This window comes from Epinephelus lanceolatus, chromosome 11 (assembly GCF_041903045.1).
Source record: "Epinephelus lanceolatus isolate andai-2023 chromosome 11, ASM4190304v1, whole genome shotgun sequence".
NCBI lineage: Eukaryota > Metazoa > Chordata > Actinopteri > Perciformes > Serranidae > Epinephelus > Epinephelus lanceolatus.
The window spans coordinates 19,874,852-19,902,481 of NC_135744.1; the positions used below are offsets into that span (position 1 = coordinate 19,874,852).

Sequence of the window (27,630 nt, forward strand, 5' to 3'; positions counted from 1 at the left end):
TTTTGTGGTGTTACTGTATCAAATGTGTAGCGTGACCTTAGTTGACTCAGCCTGCAGCCCTGCAGCTCCCCACATCCACATGCTCCAGCGCGTCAACGTGTACCCAGTCATTATCAGGTAATGACTGAAGGAAGTTAAATCAGGCACATTTTCACACCTCATTACTATAAAAGGAGCTCCATTACATTAATCACTTCATTTACAAAGAAAGAAAAACAAGATTTTTACTTTTTTTCCCCCAGAACAAATCTTTGACAGCCAAAGCATCCCACTGTTCCTTCATAAAATGAGAAAGAAGATGTGGGAAAATGGCAGGGAAGTTCTCACTCCTCCTTACCTGACATTAATGGCTGACACGGGCTGTTAATGCCGGCAGCACAGCAAGCACTGCCATGGTTACCTGTGTGCAAACCAAGTCATTAGGGACTCTGACTCCTCCCATCCCACCTCTCTCTGCCTGGCATCATAAACATGTTTACTGACACCACCAAACTATGGGTAAAATGACAACTTATTTATTCTACAAAAATGAATTTGAGGCCTGCAGCTCCCCTTGTGAAAATCATGTGAACCGAAGGCTTTTCTCTGTGTAACATTCTGACTCACCATCTTGTCATGCTGCCATACTTCATGGCAATGCAATGTAGCAACATTGTCTGAATATCTCAATGTTCTCGGAGAGATTAGTGTCATTTAACCACACCGGCAAATGTGACTTCAAATATCCTCATACTTACCTGCTGGTTGTCGTGATTTTGTGGTCCATGAGGGACTGATGGTGCAACGAGGGGAGGAGAGAAGACAGAGCCACAGAGGATTTAGTCTCTGAGAACGCCCTGAACAGTGAGTTAGCATCATCTCAAAGAGAAACATGCACCTACAATGTGGTCGTTAAATATAAATGGTTGAGATTCTGATCTGTGAAAAATGAGTTGGATGCTCTCCATCTGGGTGGCGGCGGCCCTGCTGGCTCTCTGTAAGGGACAAAACACTGTGCATGAAGGTAGGCCTCTACGCAGATGATGGATTAACATGAAATTGATGTATTTCCACAACTGAATATTGGCATTTATGCAACTGTACACTCATTGCTTCGCCTGCTTTCATTTGTTTTTAACATTTTTAATGGTATAGATGATAGCGATGTATTGTGTTATACCCTGAGTGAGTCAAAATCAAGGAGCAATGTAAATACACAATGTAAAATCTGATGTCATTATGCAGCCAGAGACTAATCACCATGGAAACGTAACCATCAGTAAAACTGACAAGATATATTTTATTCTAGGAAATAGCCTGTCTGCATCTGGCTACCATCTGTGTATCAACAATGAGACGAGGAATGTGAGTTTCCTTGTGGTGCACACAGTCTCCGATACTGTGACAAAGAAATGTGGCGACTGGCTCCTCTGGAGGACGTGCACAGTCACAGTTTACAAGATGACCTACAAGACTGAGTACAAGACAGTGACGGAGCAGGTGACCAGATGCTGCAACAGCTACGAACAAGTCGGCCGTTACTGCGCCCTGCGTGAGTATACTGCACATCATTTGTCCATCAATAGGAGTAAACATTATAGAAAAGCATAAAGTGTTCTGTTTGCTCTCAGATTTTATTTGTGTTTTTACAAGTATTTATAAAATGTGATAACACATCACAACATCACACGCTGTGGACCGACAAGCAGCCAGCCTGACCTATCAGCGTGTGGTGCTGTGTGCAAGACACCAGATGGAAGCACAGAAACTGCAGTGCTTCAAATATCTCGCCGCTAATATATGGCCTGTAACATGTTATTTCCTTTGAATGAAGCTGTAAACAGGAGTGTTGAGTTCACTGCCAAGCCAGGATCCTGTCCAACTGTGGATGGATTGCATCCCAGATATGAGGACTGCGAGTGGGACATGGACTGCCCAGGCTGGCTGAAATGCTGCCAGAGTTTGCGTGGCTTTCTCTGCACTGATCCTGCAAGTTAGTTGAGCTTTTTTATTTGTTTTCAAATGTGTAACTAGTGTGGTCTCCTGTGTAAAGTCACGTGCTGTGGTTAATGGGTCAGTGGTTTCCAGCCCTGAAGATTGGCCTAGTTTCAGACAGTTCAACAGAGGTGAAGGGAGTCATGTTTGTCATCTTCAAAGCACCGAAACTTTACATTTAGCCTGTGTAAACTTTGCTTTGCAACTGTGGCTACAACATGCAATTACAGGATAATAGCTCGTGCTAAAATGTGGTTTAACAGCAGCACAATTAGAGGAGTCATAAAATTAGAGGCCTGACCCAGTAATGTCAGTTACACAGCAATATATATCTAAAGTTTGTATATTGATATAAGCAAGGGTGCATTTTATTGCTCATGAGTTCAAGTTTTCATTTCTAATATGAGGAATGTCATTTATTCTTTCAGGAGTTACATAATCTTACTTTATAAAACTGAAGAAATAATCCCAATTAAGAATGTTGAGAGTTAAGCCTGTGGTTTATTCACTGTAAAATAACTTCACTTTTTATCTATTATTCTATTTTATCTCAAAATCAGGGCAAATAAAATGTACTGCATGTTAGAGACTGTATGCAAATTATTAGGGGAGTAGAGTGTGTATATACTTTTGGCAGAAGAGACAGAAGTCTGACATTATTGGAAGAGCAGAGTGGTCTTTTTAAATATCCTCACCCTAGATTTATATTTCCTGTCAGCCCTCATGTATCTGCACAGAGCTGCCTGTGCTTAGTTCATCTATGCCACTTTTCCACTGCATGGTACGGCACAACTCTACTCAACTCAACTCACTCTTTTTCGTTTTTGGATACCATGTCGATCGAGGTTCTAAGCAAGCAGAGTGGAAACTAGAAGGTGATGTTAAAACACTGCAGACCACTGATTGGTTGGAGAGAATCGTCATAAGCATGACACTGCACATCCTGCTTACTACCATTTTTAAAAAGCTAAGCCACAGTCAATAATGACCGTCATTTTTTTAATTGCTTGACTCAGATTCTTAAAAAATGGCAGCCCACAAAACTGCGCCGTACACCATGTACTCAATGCTGTAGAACTAATGAAGTGCAGACGTTCCTCTGTTTGGTTGCTGATGATAGAATTCAAGAGTCACCAGTGGCGGCTGCTGGTCTTTCAAACAGGGGAAGCTCACTTTAAGTTGACATGATCATAAAATTTGCCATATTGTAGCGAGGCAGTAACTTATAAAAGGAACATTTAATTGAAGCCGTTTTTCAACCACACGCATGCCATAGAACCACAGCAAAACACACCTCAAAGATTTTCAGATGGGTTTAAACACCTGAGTTGTACTGCGCAAACTGTGAAAATGAGCTGTATCGCTTATGGAAATAAGGAACTCCAAACTCAGAAGACTCCACTTGCAAATGTCCCCATATAGGACTGAGCTCGAAATGCGAAGCAATGTCAATCACAAAGGGGTTCAGCCTTTTAGACAATTCCTCCAATCATCATGCATACACTGAGCGTCCTCTCCCGCCTACTGCTCCATTAGGCCCCAGGGAAGCTGAGCCTCCCTGGAAGTGGTGGTTTTGTCGCATTTATCCAATGACTGTCTCGCTTTGCTGCATGAAAAAAACCTGCGCAGCGCTGTCTCATAGGAGTGCTTGGAGGCTCCGCGTCCACTGTGCTGACAGGAGAATGTATGACAGGGAGGTTGCGTTTGCAGCAATCGCCCCTGAGTGTCACATAAAAGATGATGTCATGGCAGTTTTTACATGGTGTTGAAACACCCAGGGGGTACTGTATCTGCAGTGGAAAACAAAATAGAGAAGAGCATTTGGTACCAAAAGTGAGTCGAGTCGAGTCGGGTCAAGTTGAGTCGTGCCGAACCATGCAGTCATAAGTCACTGAAAGCAGGAGAAGCTGGGGTGCAGTCTTATATGTTTAGAGGTGTCCTGTAACTTCTGTACAGCCCCCTAGATCCCACTAGTACCCACTTTCCACCAGATGAGCTCTAGTTCTTGAATCAGTTCAGGATTATGGGAAACTTCTTGTGCCATCTTGTGAACCAGCCCATGTTTCTGCCAGTTTTGAGTGGAATCGTTGTAACCAAGGATGCATCATCAATGAGGGGCATTGCACAATGCACAGCAGAAGTCAACAGTGGAAGCAAAATAGCAACTGGCATTCATAACCTTTGAGCTTTTATTCTGCCAAAAAAAAAAAAAAAAAATTAAGGAGTCAACTGCATGCTCTTTTTTTTCCCCAACGACTTCTCACTTGACTTCTCCATTCTTGTCTTCTCCATCCTCTCTTTCTAATCTGTAGAAGACATGCCCAAAGATGTCTGGTTTCTGAACCAATTTACTTTTGGCTGAAATGGTCTGAATGGTTCAGAATTAGGAACCTATTCCATGTTGGTGGAAAAGGGGTGTAGGTGTAGGTGAGGAAACATGGGGTTTCTTTGTGATTTGAGTGAACTGACCCTCTAAACCTAACTTTCAGGCTCAGCAAATTATTCAGAGAATGGAGGATGCCGTTTTAACGCAACCGTGACAGTGAAGACAGATTACCAGCAACTGATGTCCAATGAAAGAGGACATCTGAATCATATAAGACTGCTACAAGCAATGGTAAGACTAATACTGCCTCTACTGCAGCTATTAAGACTTCTGCTGCTTATATAATGAGACCATGTTGCCAAGACCACTAGCCAGCTACCAATACTTGCTCTAGTAATTCTGCATTCCAAGGCTAGTCATCTCTTTCTGAGTCATTTCATATTTTCCTATTCTAAAGATGTAATTTCACACTGATTATTCTTTGTGTCTCTGTCTCTGATAGGTGACTGGAGCTCTGCAGTCTGATGTCTCAGTGTATTACCTCAGCTCGCAGCCTGTGCATCCCTACAGAAGTGCCACCTCACTGCTGATTGAATCCAACTGTACTTTGTCTCTGTACAATGTCACGTCAAAGCTGCATCTTCTCCTCAAACACATACAGGAAGTGTCATCTGTAACTGTGGAAGGTGAGGACAGGCGGTTGTTCTGTACAGCAGCACTCGAATCACGCTGAAGCTTTTTTTTTTTTTTTTTCCCCTTTAGAGAAATGACATTCTTGTAGAGTTTTGAGAATGATTCATGTTGCAGAGAACACGGTGTTCAGGAAAGAATGACTCAGTCGCACCACAGTTTCCTTCTCCCACCACTTCTATTTGAGTGACAGTCATCTGTGGGATGTTTCCTGCAATAGCGGAAAAATAACACGAGAGCGTGTGCATACATAGGCATGTGCACACACACCCACACGCACACGCAGATTAATCATGAATGTCACATTTGCACAAAAGACACAGTAACAAGCTCGTCATCACATACACACACAAACACATCAAATCGCCGTCAAAATGCTCTTTTACAGATCATTAATTTCACGTGTAAATTCACCACTAATGTCAGCATGATAATGTTTATTTTATCATTTTTAGACACCTCTGAATTACTCAGCCTTTAAATAAAAAATACATCTCCTCTAAGAGTAGATGAAACCTTAGGTTCTCTGAAACAAAATTGTCTTTTCTTTTCACATTTGTCTCTCCCTTTAAATGATGTTTTTGGATTATGGTTTATTTTTGTAATTCAACAGAATACACATGTAATTGACCTATGGCTAAGCCACGCCCGGCGCTATGGCAGGTGTCACAGTACATGGCATTTTGCAGGAGGAAATTGATGATTTTTGGGGACATAACGATCAGAGATGTCATTGAGAAGTAACCAGAAGGGCCTAAACTGGAAACTGCCCATTGGTTCGACATCCCATTGTTCCGACCATATTAAACTCATTGTTCTGAAGTCCGTTCCGAAATCATCATGATGCCCTGTGGTTAAGGTCTGGTTAGGTTTAGGCACAAAAACCACTTGGTTAGGGTCGGGAAAAGATCATGGTGTGGGTTAAAATGAAAAAGAAACTGACAAACACATAAGCCGTGAGCCTGCTTCGCCTCAAGCCGGTCGCGGCGCACCATACGCCCACCGCAAGCCGTTCAGCACTGCGGACAGTCGGACTAATGGGATGTCGAACCAATGGGCTGTCGAACCAATGACATGGACCCCCTAAACTATGCATTGGAGGGATATATTAATCATTTTATTGTTGAGAAGCTCGATGAAAAGCTTAAATTACAAGCCAAAATTTACAGGTCCCAGTGTAAGCGTAAACCGCATCTCGTTGCCATCACCATCAAAGACAACAAGATAAAATGTCACTTAAGTTAAGGTTTTTGGCTCACAATATGAAAAAAAACAACCTTTTTACCATCTGTACCAAGAGTGTCTCTCTGTTAGTTCGGTGCTACAGTATTTACATTGAATCATTCAGCAACTTTTGCCAACCTTTGTTATCTCTGCGATTACAGATAAGTTAATAAAGCTAAGCTCCAAAAGTTAACGTTAGCTTAACTAGAGCCCTTTGGACAGCAGCTAACAATGATGCACGATCACCAAAGTACATAACTAGAACAAAATAGGCTAATGAACTCCCAGCAAACAAGGTGACATGATGAACAACACAGCTAGGAGCTAACGGTAGGTTAACTTTAGCTAACGTTAGCTAGAGATGTTAAAGATAACTTTATATTTCTTTCCAGCAAAGTGACAATATGTTGCCTCAAACACAATGTTGACTTACCTTAAAACAGATGTAGACATCCTTGTTAATCTTATTCACGTTGAGTTGATGTTGTGGTCTAAAGTTATCGCACAACTTTATCCAAAGGAGATACTTTTCTTGGTTGAGATGTGGTTTAAAGTGTAAAAAATACACCCCGTTGCCCAGCCTCTCAGGATACCTTGCGTCGCAGTTGCATGTACTCCATGCACACCGTTTGACCATTTTTAAACTTCAAATCTCCAAAAAAGCACATAAAACCGAACAAAACTGACTTAGCCATAGGTCAATTGTGATCCCAGTGTAAACTCTTCATATGTCTGTGTTTCTAATTGCAGATGTAGATGAGTGTGCAGAGCCTGCTCTCCGTCAGTGTTCCCCTCATGCAGATTGCAACAACACAGTGGGCTCCTACCACTGTGCCTGCCGCCAAGGATATATTGACGTTGACCCCAATAACCCTGGAGCCCATTGCACAGGTTAGTAGGGAATCTACTGATAAGAATAACAACACCTACAAAGCATTTGCATGTCTGAGCCTGATTGGGCCTGATCTGCGGGGTTCGTGCCAGCCTGGGTTGTTCCTCATTAATGCGTAAATGGCAAATGGAGTTTTAATGGGCTGAATCAGAAAGGGAAAGAGAGAAGAAGATGGGGAGACTGTGACTGAGAGAGGGAAACGGTAACAATGATAATAATAATAAAAAAAAATACAATATATAATATATTTTTGAAGTAAAAATTCTTGTTTTTAATCGGTCGCAGGCCCAAAACTGCTGCAATGGGTCGGACTTGGACAGAAGCTGTGTGGGTTCAGGTAGAGTCGGGCCTAGCCTCTAGGCAGGACTATCATACAGTTTGTAGATATGAACCAAGTAGGAACTATGGAGACAAAATTAATTCAATAATTCTAACTTATGGTAATGGCATATGTTGGCACTGTATGTGTGTGCGTATGTGTGCAGTGTGTGTGTGTGTGTGTGTGTGTGTGTGTGTGTTCATAGTATGAATGAATGATATTTTATCCCTTCCTTTATTATTTTTTTATTATTTTTAAAAGAGTTCCATTTTATGCTGTGCATTGAATTCCATTGTATTCATTTACAATGACAGTAATAGGAATTGAATTGAATTTATAACTATTATGCTTTCATATAAGACGGCAAACAAGCAAACACAGTTACCTAACAGCAGATATTTCCTGCTAGGTAGCAGACATGGCCCCAGCAAAGAAGCTTAAAGCCGACAGTGAGGGTACTGCCACAGTTGCTTTGTCTCATCTAATGAAGCAGCTGGCCCCTGGGCATTTTCACGCTATCCAATCTGGCCCCCATTCAAGGAAGTCTGGACACCCACTGTCCTATGTCATGCATCTTCCAATACTTTGATATCCACTACTATGATTTATACAGTGATTGTACCTTCAATCAGTAACAATTATCTTTAAACAACAATGAAACATGAACAAAATACAACATAAATGTTATTTTCTTATAATGCATATAAGTTCATATCATCCAGCAAATGATGAATTATGATTAATTATGCTTTCCATAATACAAAAAAAGCCCCATAAATTGCTAAGTTATAATGCAGTACTGTAGTAATGACCTATTATTCCCTTGTTAGAGTCCTGGGGCAGGATGCACAAATCACCTAAAGTTTTCCCCTTAAGTATGACACTTAAATTAATAACTGACTGGAAAGATCCTGTTGCATAAAACCTCAGAGCATTCATTAATTGTAAAGGAACTGGAAGAGTTGAGTGATCCAACCCCGGACGGAAACATGACTTCTGGTAAAATTTAAGGTGCAAAGTCTGTTGCTCATCATTAAGCGTGTCCATCGAATTCTCCCCGTTACCAAACACTCTTCTCGGGATGCCTTAATTTTTCTCATTTATCTCCATAAACTCAACCATGTTACAGTTAAGATGGAGTCAGAGGTACTTTATGCTTTTGTCCTTGCTTTGGTTACTAAGGTCCTTTGTTCACCGGTTTAACAAACTTAGTATAAGACCAAGATAAGGAGTTTTGCTATAGTTACAGGTCAGCCCAGTGAAACAACCACACCCACCCCCCTCCCACAACCTATATCAATAAGAAGGAAGATGTAAAATAGTAATAGCAGAAATAAAAAGATATACATTTAAAAAAAACATAAACGAAACAAGACTATATGAAAAATAGATCAATAGATCAATGATACTAGAAGCATCATTGACTGGTAGAGGTTGTAGAAAAGTGCACCCTGATTGTGACAAAATCATCACTCGTAGTGGTGTACAGATGCTCGACTAAATAAGAGGGTGAAATAACATGTAGAGGGTAACAAGCTACGTGAGATAGCATGGGGGTAGAGCAGAGACACAAGTTAGAGATAAAGTAGTAAATTAATAAGGAGCGGAGTGAGTGAATGAATAAATCAAATGAATTTTAATCTGCAAATTGCTTGGACTGTGCGCTGACAACATACAGACAGTGGCAGCGACCCGACCGACAGTCCGTCCTCTGAAGGGAGCTCCTGCAAGGCAGTAAAGAATGATACAAAGGGTTGCCACTTCATGATGAATTTATCATTTGAACCCCTCAGAGAATATTTAACTTTCTCAAGCTTGAGAAAGAACATCACATCTGTAAGCCAAGTGGAAATGGAGGGAGGCTGTGAGGATTTCAATTTGAGAAGAGTCCTGCGACGTGCCAGTAAGGTTGCAAAAGCGACACTGTCTGCTTGCGTAGGGTTTAATAAGTACAGATCAGTGGGGACACTGAAGATGGCTGCCATAGGGCATTGTTGCAGACTGATCTTGAGAACACCAGAGAAGGTTTCAAAGATTGAACGCCAATAGGTTTGCAATTTAGGGTGGAGAGCAAACATATTAAGTAAACATTCTAAGGAAACCTTAAGTAGACGATTTGAGAATGTTTACTGCATTATCTTTGATTGATTATCAGTTTTAATGTCTTTGGGGAGTAATTTGGAAATAAGGTCAGCTATTTTTTAACCCCAAAATGCAGAGGAGTTAGAGATGCACTCCCAGTGACCTCCACCAAGAGGTATGCGCAGCTTGTTTGTTACCCGAGAGGCAAACTTTAAGACAAGAAAAGTCCAAAAACATTTCACTTCTGCTTGTAAAGCTTAAATGTTGCAAGCACATGGTAATAAAAGTAATCTCAGATAAGCAGATGCCCTTATTCCCAGTGGAAATTTCACTGTTGGTGAAGATAATTTTCCTTATTTTTTGCTAATTTATTTGAACAGATAACTGAGCATTATCTTTATTCAGGGTCTGCACAATTAACAATTTGACATTTCATTGTATGTGTCTCTCTGGTATTTTTTGCACTGACTGAAGCTCAGAAGTGAGGTGGGATAATATATGTTTCTTTGTGGGTAAATTATTTTTACCATGCGTGTGTCTACCCTCATTATCTTATCAGCACATAGATTCTCACTATCTTGCTAAAGAGTGACATTCAAGATACAAGGCTTAAAACATAGCGAGGAAAAGTCCATCACACACACTGAGAGGTGTTTGAAGAATACCAAGAAATATTAAGTGCTATATCGTAGGCAACTGGACTTGCTTGGGTTTCTTGAAGATGTTTCACCTCTCATCCAAAAAGCTTCTTCAGTTCTAAATGACTGGTATGGATTTGCAGGCACATTGTGACCTTAACAACTCTGAAACTCAGAGCTCACATGTGACCCCTACGACTCTGCAAGGGTTCCCACCCACACAGGGTTTAAAACCTGCATCTCCGTACCAGTCATTTAGAACTGAAGAAGCTTCTTGGATGAGAGGCGAAACGTCTTCAAGAAACCCAAGCAAGTCCAGTTGCCTACGATATAGCACTTAATATTACCATGACCTGGATGACTGAAAATCTTCACTGACAACACCAAGAAATGTTTCATCAAACACAAACATAGAAATCTTGTGGTCGGGTAAGAATGACAAACAAGTAGGGAACAAACTATCACCTTGAAATAAAGCAGATGCATAATATCAGGCTGCAGCATGAGCCAATGTAGCTCCTCAAACAAACAGAAGCTGCTTGAACCAGGGAACTGAGGTCAGATTTAATGTGACAGAACTGTGCCATAACCAGAAACCTCACCTGGAGGCTGGATGAACTGAAGACTGTAGATCTGTACACAGAGAAGCTAAAACCTGACCTCTTTAATGTCACTGTGATTCCAGCCAGTGTTCACAAGCAGGCTGAGTTTCTCATCAATATATTCCCTACATAGCATGTATTTTGCATCAGAAGCTTTGAGTTCATCTTGTATTCTTTCTTTGCAGCTGACGTCATGGTGGCGACAACCACAGAGCCCCCTTTTACCTACCTTCCACCCATGACCACAACCTGCCCCCCAGCATTCACCACTGAGACCAGCATGACTACAGCTCTGAGTAATACAAGCCCTGTCCCTTATAATAATTCATCACATGCTCCGCAGTGGACAACTTCTGCACCATATAGCAGCATGAGCTCAACTGTAGAGTCACCTCTGCCGACAACCACATGCTGTAAGGAAAAATTAATCTTCATCTAAACTATGCTTCAAGTCCCACATCTTGATTTACATGGCTACATAGGGAGTGTGTTCAAGCAGGAAATTGTCACTTTTTTAAAGGATATATTGGATTTTGTTGAAAGCATTTAAAGGCCCAGTGTGTAGGATTTCGAATATAATGTTATAAGTATGTTTTCTTTAGTGTTTAATCACCTGAAAATAAGAATCATTGTGTTTTCGTGACCTTAGAATGAGTTGTTTATATCTACATAGGGAGCGGGTCCTTATCTATGGAGATCACCATGTTACGTCTACATGTTTCTACAGTAGCTCAGAATGGACAAACCAAACACTGGCTAGAGGGCCATTGGCCTTTTCGTGTTTTCGTGTCGGCTACTGGAGTTAGCAACCCCTCCGCAAGAAGCAGCATCGGAAAAACACTAGCCTGAGTGTCAGACTGAAGCTCCCAGAACCATCAGTCTGACATTCCCTCCACTGAAGGCAATTTACAAGGGGGAGGGAATTTGATTTTTTCCCTAACCAATCAGTAGAGATCAACGACTCACCCAGAATCTGACATCATTAGTATCCATGCCTCGGGGGTGCCGAAAAGCATTGTCTCTGTCGTCGTGCACGCCCAGCTGCATCGCCGTTAAATCCAGTTTAGCAGCTTCCTTAATTTGGTCCTCCATTAACGCGAGTAGTGGCGAAATACCTCGATAGCATCGTTAATGTGGTCTGTAGGATCTGTAGCGGTCACCACTGTTGCTATCCTCACCAGTTACCCACCGGCGTACAGCTTGACATCAGCGTGGCGCTGATTGGCTAATCGCTAGACCCCCGGCGTTCATTGGTCCGTCCATCGTTTGGACGAGATAAATCGCAAATTCATTGAAGTATGCCAGACCAGTAATGCAAGCCGACTCAGTTGAGTGGGCGGGGTCTTTGGTCTGGAACCAGGCTAGAAAAACACTGATTTTAACGGTTTAAATCACCAGGTCTATTTGTTTTGGAGAGCAAGAGACCTCTGCGGAGAATTTGGCTCCTCGTAAAAACCTCCTGAACGTCGAGATCTTAAGTTATCAGAAAAAAAAAGTGAGCGCACATTAGCAGGTGCTGGGCTAGGGCTCCCGTCTGTGACATGCTGAACAGCATAAGAGAAACACCAATTTGTAATGTGAAACTGCTTTATTCAGTGTGATACCTGTTTTAATCACCAGGTCTGTTTATTTTGGAGAGGAGGAGACCTCTGTGGATAATTCGGCTCCCAGTAAAAATCCCCTGAACAATGCGCACTGAAGGAACCAGGAAAAGTTTCAGCTGGTTGCAGTCTGCAGTCCTCACCACTAGATGCCACTAAATCCCCCTAAATCTTACACTCTGCTACTTTAATATTAGCAAATGTATATGCTTAATTAACATTAGGACTTATCATTTAGCATCACAGTTAGCTGACTTTCCGTAGCATGAATAGCATAGTGGTGGTGTTATTGGTTGATTGTATTCTTCCAGCTTATTTGTAGCCACAGGGCGTTGTTTTCCTTTATACCAAATCATTAAAAAAAATTGTATGCCTGTCACCACAGACACAAATAGGATAGAAGCGGATCAAGAGACAGACCCGCCCCTCGCTTTATCTCTTTCTCAAACACAGACCAAACAGTAAAACTAGGCAGTGCTGATCAAAAAGCCAGCCAATATTATGTCACTGTGTTGCCCATTTCTTGCCCGAAATGTCTTCAGTAACATATTTTAGTTTATCGTTTAAGTGTAATTCTATATCATATGTTACCAGCCGATAGCCATATTGTTTCCAGTGGAAAAACGGCCAAGCTTGCAGTACGTCACACACCAGCAGCAGTGTTTATTGGTCTGTTGGATGTTAAGACCATCTTTCCAGCAGTGAAATACTTCCCTAACTCGCTGTTGGTTTGGAACACCATGACCTGTATGCCTGGAATTCTGGGAATCTGCGTACATTCCTCAAGCACATATCATACATTTTACATGTGTTAGCCCAACACTAATATTTAATTATTTTGGTCCTGTCTTGTCTTGTCAATGAAAGCACATTTTGTCATAGTTTTTATTACCAAAGATTTTTAGCTCGTCAACGTCTTGTCCTAGTCATGGAAAAAAGGTCGTTGACAAATCTTTTTATCATAGTTTTTGTTAATGAAATCAAAACAGTTTTAAATTCAAGCTAACGCAGATATCTTAAAAGGAGCCATTTTTGGAGAGAGTACACTTATTTGCTTTAGTTAAATGAGTTAAATGAGAAGTAACATGTAACAAGGAGGTAATAAGCATTATTCAAATAAATATCAAACTATTCCTTTAACCACAATAACTAAATAACAAACGTGACTGTCCCTCCCTCAACCCCTCCCAGCTCCTCCAAGCATCACCAGCGTATGGGCGGCTAACGTCACCGGAACCTCCTTTTGTGTCTACTGGTCCAGTCACTTTCAGACAAACCAGACCTACCAGGTTGTCCTGAGCAAAGGGTCAGAGGTCATTCAGTCTGGGGGAACCAGTCAAACCATGTTGGAGGTGAGGGATCTACAGCCTGGTGTGCTCTACAATGTTACTGTCACGCCTCGGTCCTGTGGAGGCCAAGGAGTCGCACTTCAAATATCAGTCAAGACTGGTAAGACCTGTGCACAAAAATGAAGGTGATGTTCCTGTACCTTTAACTTTGGATGTTTTTTAAATCACAGTAGTGTCATGAAGCTTCAGTCCATGTATAAAATAGCTGTGTGACCTTAACGCAACCACAGATTTTTATCCTAGGGAGTAATACAGTAAGTAAAGCGAAAAAATTGCCCTTAATGACTGATGTGTGATGAAGACATGAGAGGAAATGTTTAGATTAGGCCCAGGGCTGGGAAGAGGGCTGACATTTAACCGTGGAAAATGTGTGTGTACCAAGCAAGCCTTTTCTTTGTAGATGCTCAGACTCTTGACGTCACAGTGCGACTAACCAACATCGAGTTTACTGCTGATCTGCAGAACACCAGCAGCCAGGCCTACGAAAACCTCACTGAGAGCATTGGAGCGGAGGTGGGTTTGCTACAGCGATTATGCAGTGACAGCATGTGATCTGTGAATAGAATTCCACTTACTGTAAATATGTCCAGTGAATTACCAAAGTTGAATTAACAAGTTGTTTTACTTCATTCACTTATCCTAAAATGAGTCTGACTTTGGGACTTTGTCACCAACAGATCTACCAGTCTCTGTCTCCAGAGATCAAGGCCCTGGTGGATTCAGGCCAGGTCAGAATTGAGATCAGAGGCTTCTCGCCGGGGAGCGTGGTGGTCATCTTTTCCATCATCTCCACCCCAAGTCAAAGCCAAGACATCAGTAATGTGTCGACGGCTGTGCTGAACTCCCTGATAAACATCACCAAATACACTGTGGATAGAAACAGCACAAGCACAACTGGTATGTTTCTTTATATTGTCTTTTCTGACAGTGTGTTTTATGAGACCAGGGCTGGTAGGAATAAAACTGAGAAGTGCTTCAAAGCATAGTCTTATTGTGCTAAAACTAAATGTCAGCAAAGTCTAAGTTGGATTTTACACATCAAGATCAGATTCGATTTGTGACTCAAGGTTAGTACTACTCAAGGTCCTATTTTATACCTGGAGCAAAGCGCAGCACAACTGTCATTACTAGTTTCAGACTTATACAATTATCGTTATTTATTTTGAAATCTTTTTGTTGCACTTTTCGAACATATTCATCATTCAAAAAATAAAAAGGGTAGTGGCAGTCTCACATTTACTGTGAGATGGTGGTGCTCATGTTGTGTAAGTAGCAAATGTACGTGGAGCCATCAGTGCACCCATGGGTGTGTAGGCCTTAAAATTAGGTGTGGTCAGGCCCATTGTTGGTGTATTGCTAATATGAAGTAGCAGAAAGTGATCGTGCCCCTAACCAACAAAAACCTGGTCTGAAGTCAGCATGGCATGTTATTTTCCTGCTATTTAAAGGGCACATTATTCAGATAGTAGGATGCGCCTACGTAGACAGGTTCACAACTCTCTGCTTGTTACACACAGGAATGTGCTGATGGGCTGCAGGTGTGTGAAATAATACAGCATGAATGTGGAAAATATTAATTATCCATCCATTTTCTGTGACTGCTTGTCCTGTTAGGGGTCGCAGGGGGGCTGGAGCCTATCCCAGCTGACACTGGGTGAGAGGTGGGGTACACCCTGGACAGGTCACCAGACTATCACAGGGCTGACACATAGAGACAGACAACCATTCACACTCACATTCACACCTACAGACAATTTAGAGTCACCAATTAACCTGCATGTCTAAAATGTGAATAAAGCAGAGCTGCTGAGCTGCAGAGCTGCTGTCCGACTCCCCATTAAGACTTATTTATTATTTCAGAAGCTAAAAGTTTTGTTCTGTTTCCTCTAACAAGTACAGTATATATTTGCCGCAGTGACATCACTGCTCTTATTGCATTACTCTCAGCAGAAAACCATCTGTTTCTCCAATTTGCTGAATTTGCGATGTAACTAGCAATGCACCAGGTGCAGGCTCACCTGGCTTTTACCGGGAATAGGAGATGACACTCTGATCGAATTAATTCATGTTACACCCAAACATATGATAAATTAAGGAACTAAATACAACCCCATTGCCCCTTGCGCCTTACATTGCACACAGATTATGCGTCGTTTAACGAAGTTGGACACGTTCTAGATGCACTTGTGCCATGCATTTTAGACTATGAGCTTTAGATTGTTTTCAGTCTGTGAAAACAGTTCTGATAGGAGCTTTCCAAAGTCTGGGGGAAAAAAATCCCTGATGATGTCATTTGGGTTATCCCAGCTTCAAATTCTTATCAGAAAGCCTTTGTTAAAAACTGGGGACAGGAGTTTGAAAGAAAAGGTCATTTTCTAGGCATGGAAGGCTTATCACATGAGTTGCACTGTGGGGATTGTAGGATGCAGCGTTTTTGGATCTTGACTCATACAAGCATCTCAAAGGCAACCCTTTTAGCGTTAAAAAAAAAAAAAAACCCCAATCAAGATATCTGAAAAATTCCAACAAGTTTTAGAAAATCTAACGGATGTTGATCTGTAAGCAGCTACAAAACAGTACCAAAGATAACATGAAGCCTGACTTACTGAGCACAATATTTTTGCTTTTTGTAGATTTTAACGAATGTGCTTCAGGGGAAAATGACTGTTCGCAGTCGGCTACATGTACAAACACCTGGGCCTCCTACACATGTGTTTGCCTGGATGGATTCATAGACAACAACCCAGAAAGGCCTGGACGAGCCTGTCAGGGTACGGTACAGTGTGGAAGTGGGAAAGATTGATTTTACACAGGTTCTATGCAACTACATAATGACAGGATATCTTTGCATTTGGTAACCAGTGTGTTTTGTCTTGTGCAGCAATCGCAACAACCACGACTGCCCCTACAACCACCATGACTGCCCCTACTACCACCACCACTGCTCTTATAACCACTGCGACTGCCCCTACAACCATCATGACTGCCCCAACAACCACTGCTGCCCCTACAACCATGGCTGCCCCTACATCCACCATGACTGCCACTGCAACCACCATTTCTGCCCCTACAACCATTGCTGCCTCTGCAGTTACCACTACTGCCCCAACAACCACCATTACCGTCACTACAACCACTGCTACTGCCCCAACAACCACGACTGCAGCAACAATAACTGCTGCCCCTGCAATCACCACTACTGCCTCACCAACCGCCACAAGTGCACTAACAACCACCACTGCTGCCCCAACAACCACCACTACTGTGTCAACAATCACTGCTGCCCCTGCAACCATCACTACTGCCTCAACAACCATCACTGCTGCCCCAACAACCACTACTTCCCCAACAACCACCACTGCTGCCCCAACAACCACTACTTCCCCAACAACCACCACTGCTGCCCCAACAACCACTACTTCCCCAACAACCACCACTGCTGCCCCAACAACCACCACTACTGCGTCAACAATCACTGCTGCCCCTGCAATCATCACTACTGCCTCAACAACCACCACTGCTGCCCCAACAACCACCACTACTGCGTCAACAATCACTGCTGCCCCTGCAATCATCACTACTGCCTCAACAACCATCACTACTTCCCCAACAACCACCACTGCTGCACCAACAACTGCCACTGCCGCAACAACCAGCGCCCCAATAACCACTGTTACTGCACCAACAACCACCACTACTGTCCCAACAACCACCACTACTTCTACAATAACCACTATTCCTACAACCACCACAACTACTTCTACAACTACCACTTCTACTGCAATGATACCCATGACCTCTACCCCTACAACCACTCTTACCATACCCACTACCTCCATTACTTCTCCTACAACCAGTGGTGGTGCCGTGAGAACTGCCACCACAGCCATCTCAGTCCAGTGCAGACTTGCTGCCATCACTGTGACAATTGACAGGGATTTTCTTCAGAACAACAACATCCGGGAGAGCACCCTATATTTAGGCTTGCCGGAATGTGGCGTCAATGGAGGCAATGCCACCCATGCCCAGCTGACGGTGGCCTGGAATGAGTGTGGCACCAGCCTCGTGCATGTGAGTTGTGAAAAAGTGTTGCATTAGGGAAGCTTTTGCATTTTCCTGTATGATTCAAAGACACTATGCCTGCCAGTTTGAGTGCATTAACCCTAATTATACTCCAAACTGCTTATGACCTTTGGTATTTTAGAATGACACCTACTACACGACATCTGTAACCCTGTTTAACTCCATGGACATGTACACGTCATCCAGTGGAGCAGTGGAGGTACCCAGAAAACGCTTGGAGGTTCCCATCATGTGTACCTACATGAAGAGCATGCTCATCTCCGCTGACTTCGGCTCCATGGGGTACGCTTCACTTATTGTCATTACTCAGCATGCTTTAGCATTTTTGAAAACAGCCTTTCGAGCCAAAGATTGATACCACTCTTTGTCCTGTTCGGTAAATATGATACTAGAGCCAGCAGATGGTTAGCTTAGCTTAGCATAAAGACGAGACAGCTAGCCTGGCTGTCTCCAAAGCTCACTTAGTAACCAGTACCTCACCAGTAAGGTAGATATTTCTCAAAAGCCTTTTTGCAGTGTGTTCCTGGTGTCATTTTCTCTGTATTTTTCTCCATCTCCAGGTATGACATGATCCAAGACCTCATCATGGGCTATGGGTCGTTCCAGGTGACAGTGCAGCTGATGAACGGCACAATGCCTCTACCCCACAACTACAGTCTGTCCTCCGAGGAAACTGTGGTGGTGGAGGTCAGTGTCAACACCTCCTCAGACCAGATTAAAGTGGTCATCAACAAATGTTGGGCCACTCCCACCCAAAACCCTGCGGACACCCCCAGCGAAACCTTCCTGGAGAACAGGTCTGCGTCTACCTGCTAGTGCTATCACTATTTCCATTAGTATTAGTATTTGGCTCGAATCAATGATGAGCAGCCTAGTCAGACAGTCGTCTATGTTTGCAGCAATGTAGTGTTTGCTTACAACCTGAAACAGACAGCTGGATATGATGTCAGACTGTCATTTTTAAGTCTGTATAGACACAGTTTACAACCATATCAGATGCAGACAAAGACTTAAAAAGTTCCTTGCCTCCATCTCCACAGCTGTTCCCTGAATCAATACACCACAGTGCTGATGAACGGGAACTCCAGCACTTCACGTGTGTCTGTGCAGATATTCTCAGTTGTCGACATGGATGTGATTTATCTGCACTGCCAGGTCCAGATCTGTGTGGAGATTGGATTGGATACCTGTGTGCCTGTGAGTACCTCCTATTTAAAAAAATAAATCTGTCACAACCTTGCAGGTTGAACTTGAGTGTATGACCATTCAAGAGATCTTCCCACCGTCAGTTAATGCTCACTACAAGTTTTTTTTTTTTGCCACTGACAGGCTCAGATTATTATTTAAAGTGTCTGACAACATTAAGGAAAGGATCCCTGCAGAGAAAGACCTTTTTGAGTAAGTTGTTTAACTAGAAACAGCCCTGAAATCACCATTGCTAATTTCACTACTCTATTTGAATAAGCAGTAATTTTAGTGTCTATTTTTTTTTTTTTTTATCATTTTATGTTCCAGTGAGATCACTAAGGTCCTTCACTGCTTTACCTCTAAATGTACCTCATGTGTCCCACGGAAGTATTAGTGAAAGTACTTTCTGTTTTTATGCCCCTTAACCATGGAATTCACTGCCTGTGGATATTAGAGTGGCAAACTCTCGGTATTCCCTAAATTGTCAGACACATAAATTAATAATGAGCATGTCAATGGCCAGAACAGGCACCTTTAGTGGACATAAACTAATGGTTGGAACACACCCACACAAGTTGCTCAATACTGGACCAATTTCAAAAGCTGTATTTCCCATAACTCACTTAGACACAAAAACATAAGAAAAAAAATGCCCAGGTTGAAGAATACCAAACTTACCCTTTAGTTGTTTGAACAACCAGAATATTCTCCTTTGTCGTCGATGCTTGTGTGTTCTTGCAGGACTGTCTACAAAGAACATCTCGGTCTTCACACACAATCGGATCGACTCTTAGGACCTACGGGCCTGTGTGGAGGTCAGGTGAAGGTGAGCACTTTTACACAGAATCACAATGGTGGTTCTGTCAGGAGAGGAATATTTTTCAGCTGCATGCCTCTGTTGTGTTTAAAAGTGAGTCAAAAATGGGATTTAGTTCCAGCTGAAGTAGCAATGACACTTCAGCTTCTACTCGGCTGCAGACGAGCTGACCAGTTTTCAAAGTATTGCAGCATCAAGGTCTTTGGTATCCATTATAAACTTGAGTGTCTCTTCATTTTAGAATTTGAATAGGCCATCTGACTATTGAGTTATGGCAGTAGTGCTGCTTTCTCTATCATCAGTCTGGTGGAGAGGCCAAGTTGAAGTAGCTTGATGGAAAACACACGTTTCAAAAGCTCTGAAGTTGATCGCATATATTTGAGGTACCTTCATTTGAAGTGAATTATTTCTTTTCATGATAAACTCATGAGTTGAATTGAAATTTTAGCCTTTTGGAAGAGTGGCGTTATAAGAGCTGGTGCTTATAAAAGACGCAGTATTTAGAATAATCTCTTTAACATTTTGTTGTTCAAAGAAGTGACTCTTTTAACAGCATTTTCAGATGAATGCTCTTTTTTTTGTTAATACTTCGACACATATTCTTGCAGACTCCTTGGAAGAGGGTTACACCACTCTTCACATAGTTGGACTCTCCTGTCTCGGAATCGGCCTGTCGCTCTTATTCATCATTGGTTTCCTCTGCCTTTTCTACTACCAGAGGAACCGCATTGGAAACTACAACTTCAACGCCAAACCTAAGCAGGAGAACTTCACCTACCTTGTCTTTAACACTTAGAGGCCGTTTACACGTTTCCGGCTATTTTCATAAACGGACATTTCACCGTCTCCGTTTTCAAAAAGATCTTCGTTTACACTTACCCGTGTATATATACACAAGAGCATGCCAAACCTGTAGGTGGCAGTGTAACGAGAAGCTCAAGCCTTCCATGTATCCATTGTCACCATAGCAACATAGGTCGCACTTTTTACACAGGCGCAAATTCCGGCGCATACTGTGAAGTGGGCTGCCTATAACTCTGTTTATCTGCGTTTATCTCAGTTTACATGCAAACGCGCAACCGGAGTTTTCCAAAATCTCCACTCTGGCCGGAGTTTTTAGAAAGACTCGTTTTCAGAGGAGAAATCTCCGTTTGCGTGTAAACGAAGGGCACAAACGAAGGAAGATGTCTTCGTTTATCAAAATCACCGTGTACGTGTAAACGGCCTCTTAGTAGGCTATTACAGTACAGCTGCCACCAGGTGGCACTGTTGCACTACTCACATTTTAGTTCTCACCAAACACTGCAAATCTTTGCACATTAAACAATGAAGGAAGTACAGATTATATTTATTTTTCACCTTCTCCATTGACATATATATAAGACATTAAAATGATAGAGTAGTTTCATACAGATTATACATATTTCCTGAATGTTAAACTTTAAAGGTTCAGTGTGTAGGATTTAAAGGGCTATATTGGCAGAAATGGAATATAATATAATAAGCATGTTTTATTTGGTGAATAATCACAGTAAAATAAGAATAGAACAGTTTTTGTTGCCTTACAATGAGCTGTTTATATCTGTAAAGGGAGCGGGTCCACTGCCACGGAGATTGCCATGTTGCACCCCCATACAGTAGCTCAGATAGGGCCATTTGTGTTTTTGCATCAGCCACTGTAGTTTGCACCCCCTCTGCAACAAGAGCATTGGGAAAAGCAGATTTTTTTTAAACGTGTAACTGCTTTATTCAGTATTTTTACCGGTTTAAACCACCTGGTTGGTTAATTTAGAGATGAAGAGACCTCAGCAGATAATTCAGCTCCCTGTAAAATCTCCTTAAGTTCTGGATTTTAAATCATCAGAGATAAAAGGTGATGGGCTAGCGGTTCGTCTCTGACATGCCAAACAGCATCAGAAAAACACTGATTTGTAATGTGAAACAATTTTATTCAGTGTTTTTACCGGTTTAAATGATCATGTCCGTATGTTTTGGAGAGGAAGAGACCTCTGTGGAGAATTCGGCTCATGGTAAAAAACCTCCTGAATGTCTGGACATGCCAAACAGCATACGAGAAACACCAAACTCTTTTACACTGTCTGTTCAAGGCGGCAACATTGCACTGTTTTGCTGCCTCGCCGAGCTGTATATAAGGTAGAATTGCAGAATGGGGGAACAGAATTGTCTTGCCTTCAAGCCGCCATGGGGGGGAGTGAAAGTGCTGAAACGGTGCCTGTATATTTCACTGGTTTTATTCACCTGGTTTGTTTGTTTTGGAGAGGAAGAGAAGTCTACGGATAATTCGGCTCCTGGTAAAAACCTCCTGAACAATAAACGCTCAAAAAAATTCTAACCAGGAGAAGTTTCAGCTGACTGCAATCTGCAGTTCTCTCTCTGCTAGATGCCACTGAATCCCCCTAAATCTTACACACTGAACCTTTAAAGAATAGATAGATAGATATGCCTTGTTAAGATAAGAAATGTCTGTGAATAACATTTTAAGATACATTTGGCCCTCAGCCTAAACAAAGAGGCATGAGGCATGATGATACTGGATAGAAAATGTAAATTTACATATTTAGATATTGATAATACCCATCGAGTACAGAGAATATCTCACTCGATCACATCTACTTCACATCAAAAATTGTAATGTAATGAGTTTGCACTGAACTGCATTGCATATCTTTGTATAAGTTATCATGTCGTCAGATGTGCTTAATTTATTGTGCAATACTGGTCAAGCACAGTTCTCACTTTATTTTCTTTTAGCTGCTATTTTTCTACAATAACACATTATGTATTTGTACTGTTTGTTACACATTTTGTTGTCACTTATATGATCTCTCCTGCTGTAAGTGGTGTAACAATAAACACGTCATGTATGGATGTAGACACTAGAGGGTGCTGCTGTCACAGTTCTTCAGCTTTAGAAAAACAAGGGAAGATGGCTTCCTGCATGCACAGAGATAAGATGTACACACTGTTTACAGAGGACAACAAAAGGCATGAGACAAAATGAGGAAAAGTTGCAGTCGTAGTCATATTTGAAATCTTTCTCTTGGATTGAATTGAGATGGTGAAGGATGTCTTGCTCCTCCTTTAATCAGGGATTATATGAAAAAGATCTAAGCCTTTCTCAGTCGAGCAGAACTGAAGAGGAGGATCCAGCCCCCCCCCCCCCCCCTCCCCACGCATCCCATAATCCCACGTTGTTGACTACAGGGTCAAAAGCGCAGCTCCTGGATCGACGGAGAGGGGCTGAATACTAAACAGGAGAGGCTTTCTCTTTGAGAGGAGGTCCCTGGAGACATGCGGAGAAGGAGGCCTTACTACCATCTGGAGGGCTGCAAATGCTCCGCCTCCTAATTAACCCATTCAGCTTCACCGTCTGAGACCTGGCAACCCGTCTCTATGGCAACAGCCCATTGCAGGGATGGAGGGAGGGAGGGAGGGAGGGAGAGCAGCAGCGATCAAAAGGGGAGAGAAAGAGCGGGGAATCATTTTAGTTTAAAAGCATGTAATTGGGTGAAATGTGCCTTTATTATTGGTTTAAATCTAAATTTGGATTTCTGGGCTTCATCTTAAAATTCCCACTTCCTCCTTTAATAAGTGTTTTGGTTCTGTTTGGATGGCCTTGGATTGTCAAAACAGCAATGAGCAGGTGTTTGATCGTGGCCACAACAATCAAACACGGTTAAATACACCAAACAAATGTCGAGGGAGTGATTCCCAAATGTGTAAATGAGGCCTTGGGGATTAGACGGTTGCTCTGGAGGAGACATTATTCTTTCCACTCCGTCCGTCTATATTACGGAAAGCAGCAGAGCCGCATCCTTCTTAATGGCTGCAACATGATATTGTGCCTCTACAGTCCTTCCTTTTTTTCCTCCCTCTCTTCCTCACATCCGTCTGTCGCTAGTCATCCAGGTCAGAGCGTCTCTGAGACACAGTCATTTATCATGCTTTACAGTGCGTGTGTGTGTGTGTGTGTGTGTGTGTGTGTGTGTGTGTGTGTGCAGGATCTCCAAAGGCTTTCACTCACACAGGTCATTACTAATTAAACACCCATATTGTGTTTTTATAGAGCAGCTCAGGACCCTGTGTGTAATGGACTGTAATCCTCAAATGTGGGCAGTTTAATTGTGCTGTCAAGGGGCCGTTATAAATCAGTCACCTGCTAAGTGACTGTTGCTTGTCAATTAATTTCATTAATGTATCTAATGAAACATTTACTGAAGTGGAAATCTGCGGTACTTGTGCTTTATTTGAGTTTTTCCATTTTAAACCATTTCATACGTCAACTCCACCACATTCAGCAGTTGTTGGGGAAGTATTCAGATCCCTTAGCGAGGTAAAAGTACTAATACTACACTGTAAAAATATTCTCTTACTGGTAAATGTCCTCCATTTAAAATGTATAAAAGTATACAAGTTTGATTAGGAACATGTATTTAAGTTTTAAAAGTAAAATGCAGAAAAATTTAAATCAATCTAATAAATCAGGATGAATAAAATAATAAAAGTCTTCCAACGGCACAGTGGTACAGTGGTTAGCACTGTCACCTCACAGCAAGAGGGTTCCTGGTTCCAACCCAGGTTGGGGGGTTTGAGGCTCTTCCATGTCAGTGTGGGTTTTCTCCCACAATCCAAAGTCACGCAGGTTAATTGGTGACTCTAAATTTCCCGTGACCATGAATGGTTGTCTGTCTCTATAAGCTGTGTTCGAAATCGCTCCCTATCACGGATATAGTGCACTATATAGTGTGTTCACCATTTTGTAGTGTTGTTTGAATTCTCCGCGGTTAATTTCATTCACTATATAGTGGACTATAAAATACCCACAATGCACAGCAAATGTGAGTGAACAAACGATGTACCCTACATTTTACTCCCGTATACCACAATGCAATGCGGTCGTCTTTTGCCAGAGGAGAAGAAGAACAACAACCGCAAAGATGGCAAAAAAAAGAAAAGCAACGAATAGGATGCTAGCCGATAACGTTAGCTCACAAGCTAACAATAGCCACTTAGCTCGCACGAGCCAGGTAGCTTGTAGCTCGTGCACTATCGTGGGCTATTACAGCTCACAATGCAGACACACAACCGTAGCTGACAAAACCAAACGTCCACACCATTGACATTTCAACAATTTATTGACAAAAAGTACAACCACCATTCAGTTCGATCATCCTCAAAGCGCCCGGTTTGTTTACATGATGCTCGGCGCGTCCACTTGCGTCACAGGAGTATGCAGCGCAGCTAGTGACGCAACGACGTTCAGAAAATTTCAGTTAGTGTCCGAAATCTAGTTCAGTCATTCCCCATGTAGTGCACTATATAGTAAACACGAAATAGGGAATAGTGAGTTAGTGAGTGAGTGGACAGTTTCGAACACAGCTTATGTGTCAGCCCTGTGATAGTCTGACGACCTGTCCAGAGTGTACCCCGCCTCCTGCCCAACATCAGCTGAGATAGGCTCCAGCTTTTTTTTTTTTTACTTAATATGAATACTTCCTTTCCTTCACCATAGATGTATTTGCTGTTGATGCAGGTAAAATCCAAAGGTCTGTACCTTTTGATTGGTGATCTTCACTCGTTGCGTGAATTAATATTATTGTAATAAAAGTGACAGAAATGCTATACAGAGCTTCAAGAATAGACCTTTCTATAGTCTTTCTCTTAGTACTAACAAGTATTACCAGTGTAACACATCAGAATAGATGGTAGTCCACTCTTCTCACATGAGCTGTGTCTCAATTCAGGGGCTGCAGCCTTCGAAGGCCGATTGCGTCACATTGGCGAGACCAAAGCTATCCCATTACAAAGGCTCCCTCAGATGTGTCTGAGAAATGCAGCCTTCTTCCCCAGCATTTGGAGGATGCAATGGATGAATCCTTCGTGGCCCAGCCTATCCCAAGTTGCATTGCGCACCGGTGATGAATATATATTGAGTTAAGTTAACTAACAGTTGTTAACTAGCTAACGGTTAACTGTTGTTAACATTACTATGAGCTAAAGCACACAACTTAAACAATTCTATTTTAATAAGTTTACCTGAAAACAGTCCTCAATCAGCCTGAACTTTATCAAACGGCGGTGTCTCTGGTGGTGAATCATTTCCTCAAGTATTGAGTAAAAAACATATAATAACAATCTCTGGGTCCATGATTTAGGGCTAGGGCAGCTGGTAATAGGAACACCAATGGGTAGGGGTGAGAACAACTGGTGATGCAACCAGGAAGTCCTCTGCAGACCAGACAATCCCATTTCAGCTGTTTGGTTTGGCTGATGTGGTCTTCAAAGGACATGGCTGATGTAGACCGTGAAGGCTGCGTCCTTCAAAGGCTTCAGCCCCTGAATTGAGACACCGCTACAGTCCTCTTTGGGTTTAGAAATATCTGTGAGTTTTACATCAAGATGGCTGACTTGCTGACTGATAGACTGACTGTGACGTCCTTTCCACTGTGCTTCTTAAAGGCAACAGTTTCTCCATGAACAACACAAACCCCAGAAATCTTCAGCACCAGTGCAAGTTGTGAGAAGACCTTATCTGAAGCTGTGTGCATGTGAGAGGTTATGAACATAATCATATAACCTGTCATTTACAGTTGGCTATGAAGCTAACAGCAGTAATGAAGCAAAGCCAGTGTAATGAGGAGCAATATAAACTGTGACAAGGAAACAGCTTCTCTGTACCAAAACCCTAAACCAGCTGCTCAGTCTTGTTTCCTGCCCTGTTTTTTAATCTCTCTTTCCCCCTTATGTGCTGGACTGTAAGCCATAAATGAAATATGAGTACCTGCCTTAAAGAGGCACCCATAAACGCTGCCAAAAATCACTTCCAAAAATGCATCTTGTGCTTTTTAGGGAAAGTGGGCAAACCATTGCTCTTTCCTTTCTGTTGGTTGACTTGAAGTGCAGACAGGAGTGCACAGTGACAGGTTCTGTCCTAGATTTTGTGCAGCAGGGATACATATGGTTAGGCAAGCAGAGCTGTTTGATATAGCAGCTTTATAGTACTGGGCTTGTGTCAGTGTTGTTTCATGGATTAAACTTGCGAGGGTTGGGTAGCCCTCTGTTTTCGTCCTCACGGTGTCCTGGTGTCAAACAGTTGCCGTTTCATCACTACTACAAATGCAGCTGTAGCCAGTATCTCACTATCACTATCCTCACTCATATGTCAAGAAGCTACAAATTATACTCAGCCACAAAATAAGCCTGAAAAGCTGGAAATCAGAACAGAAGTACAGAGAGTTGCTGCATAGAGATGATACACCATCTCATCTAGTTGCATTGGCGTGAACCAGCAGGTTTTTAGAACGTTGCAGAACGGCGCATTGCAAGTAGTTGCCTGTTTCAACTCGTCTCATCGCGAGTCTTTGGTCTAAACTGGGCCTTAAACTGATACGGATGGATGTTTAAGTGCTGCTTTGACGGAGATGGATGGTATTTTGCGGTGGCGTCATTGCATCTTGCCAGTTAAAGAGGCTAAAATTAGCATATTAACTGGGGTGTTGTGTTTCCATCAATTCTGATCGGAGCCAGAGCTGATGAATACCTGTGACTACTGCGGAGTCATCTGACCTGGGTGTGAATGCTGATTGTAACCTTTCCCGTTACATTTAAAAGCCAGATGTTAGCGGGTGCTAGTGGGTTTCTTGTGCAGTGGATAAGGGACTCGAAATAGATAGATAGTTCCTGGTTTAAATAAAAATATTGACAATTTTTGAGCATTTCATTCAGGCCAACTTCTTGTGTGGCTGCTTGTGCTATCATTCAAAGATCTCCTCCAGACAGGTTTTAAGATGAAGACAAAGAAGAAGATGTACTTTATTGATCCCG

At 42.2% G+C, this 27,630-nt stretch overlaps 1 protein-coding gene across 1 annotated transcript; it reads left to right on the forward strand.

The window, feature by feature from the left end:
• The first annotated feature begins 247 nt into the window (after positions 1 to 247).
• umodl1 (uromodulin-like 1) lies at positions 248 to 22,673 on the forward strand. The gene is made up of 17 exons (XM_033640624.2): positions 248 to 1,003; positions 1,289 to 1,531; positions 1,814 to 1,972; positions 4,464 to 4,591; positions 4,803 to 4,986; positions 6,965 to 7,105; positions 10,933 to 11,160; positions 13,540 to 13,797; positions 14,098 to 14,210; positions 14,375 to 14,594; positions 16,331 to 16,468; positions 16,579 to 17,768; positions 17,902 to 18,062; positions 18,341 to 18,577; positions 18,821 to 18,977; positions 19,710 to 19,794; positions 20,394 to 22,673. Exons 1-17 carry the CDS (start codon positions 928 to 930, stop codon positions 20,579 to 20,581), a joined length of 3,906 nt encoding a protein of 1,301 aa, XP_033496515.2. The 5' UTR covers positions 248 to 927; the 3' UTR covers positions 20,582 to 22,673.
• The last annotated feature ends 4,957 nt before the right edge of the window (positions 22,674 to 27,630 follow it).

Coding starts and splice junctions, on each gene's coding strand:
- umodl1 (XM_033640624.2), top strand. CDS start 928: ATGAGTTGGATGCTCTCCATCTGGGTGGCGGCGGCCCTGCTGGCTCTC. Junction 1,532..1,813: donor CGGCCGTTACTGCGCCCTGC/GTGAGTATACTG, acceptor CTTTGAATGAAG/CTGTAAACAGGAGTGTTGAG. Junction 18,063..18,340: donor GCTGACTTCGGCTCCATGGG/GTACGCTTCACT, acceptor CTCCATCTCCAG/GTATGACATGATCCAAGACC.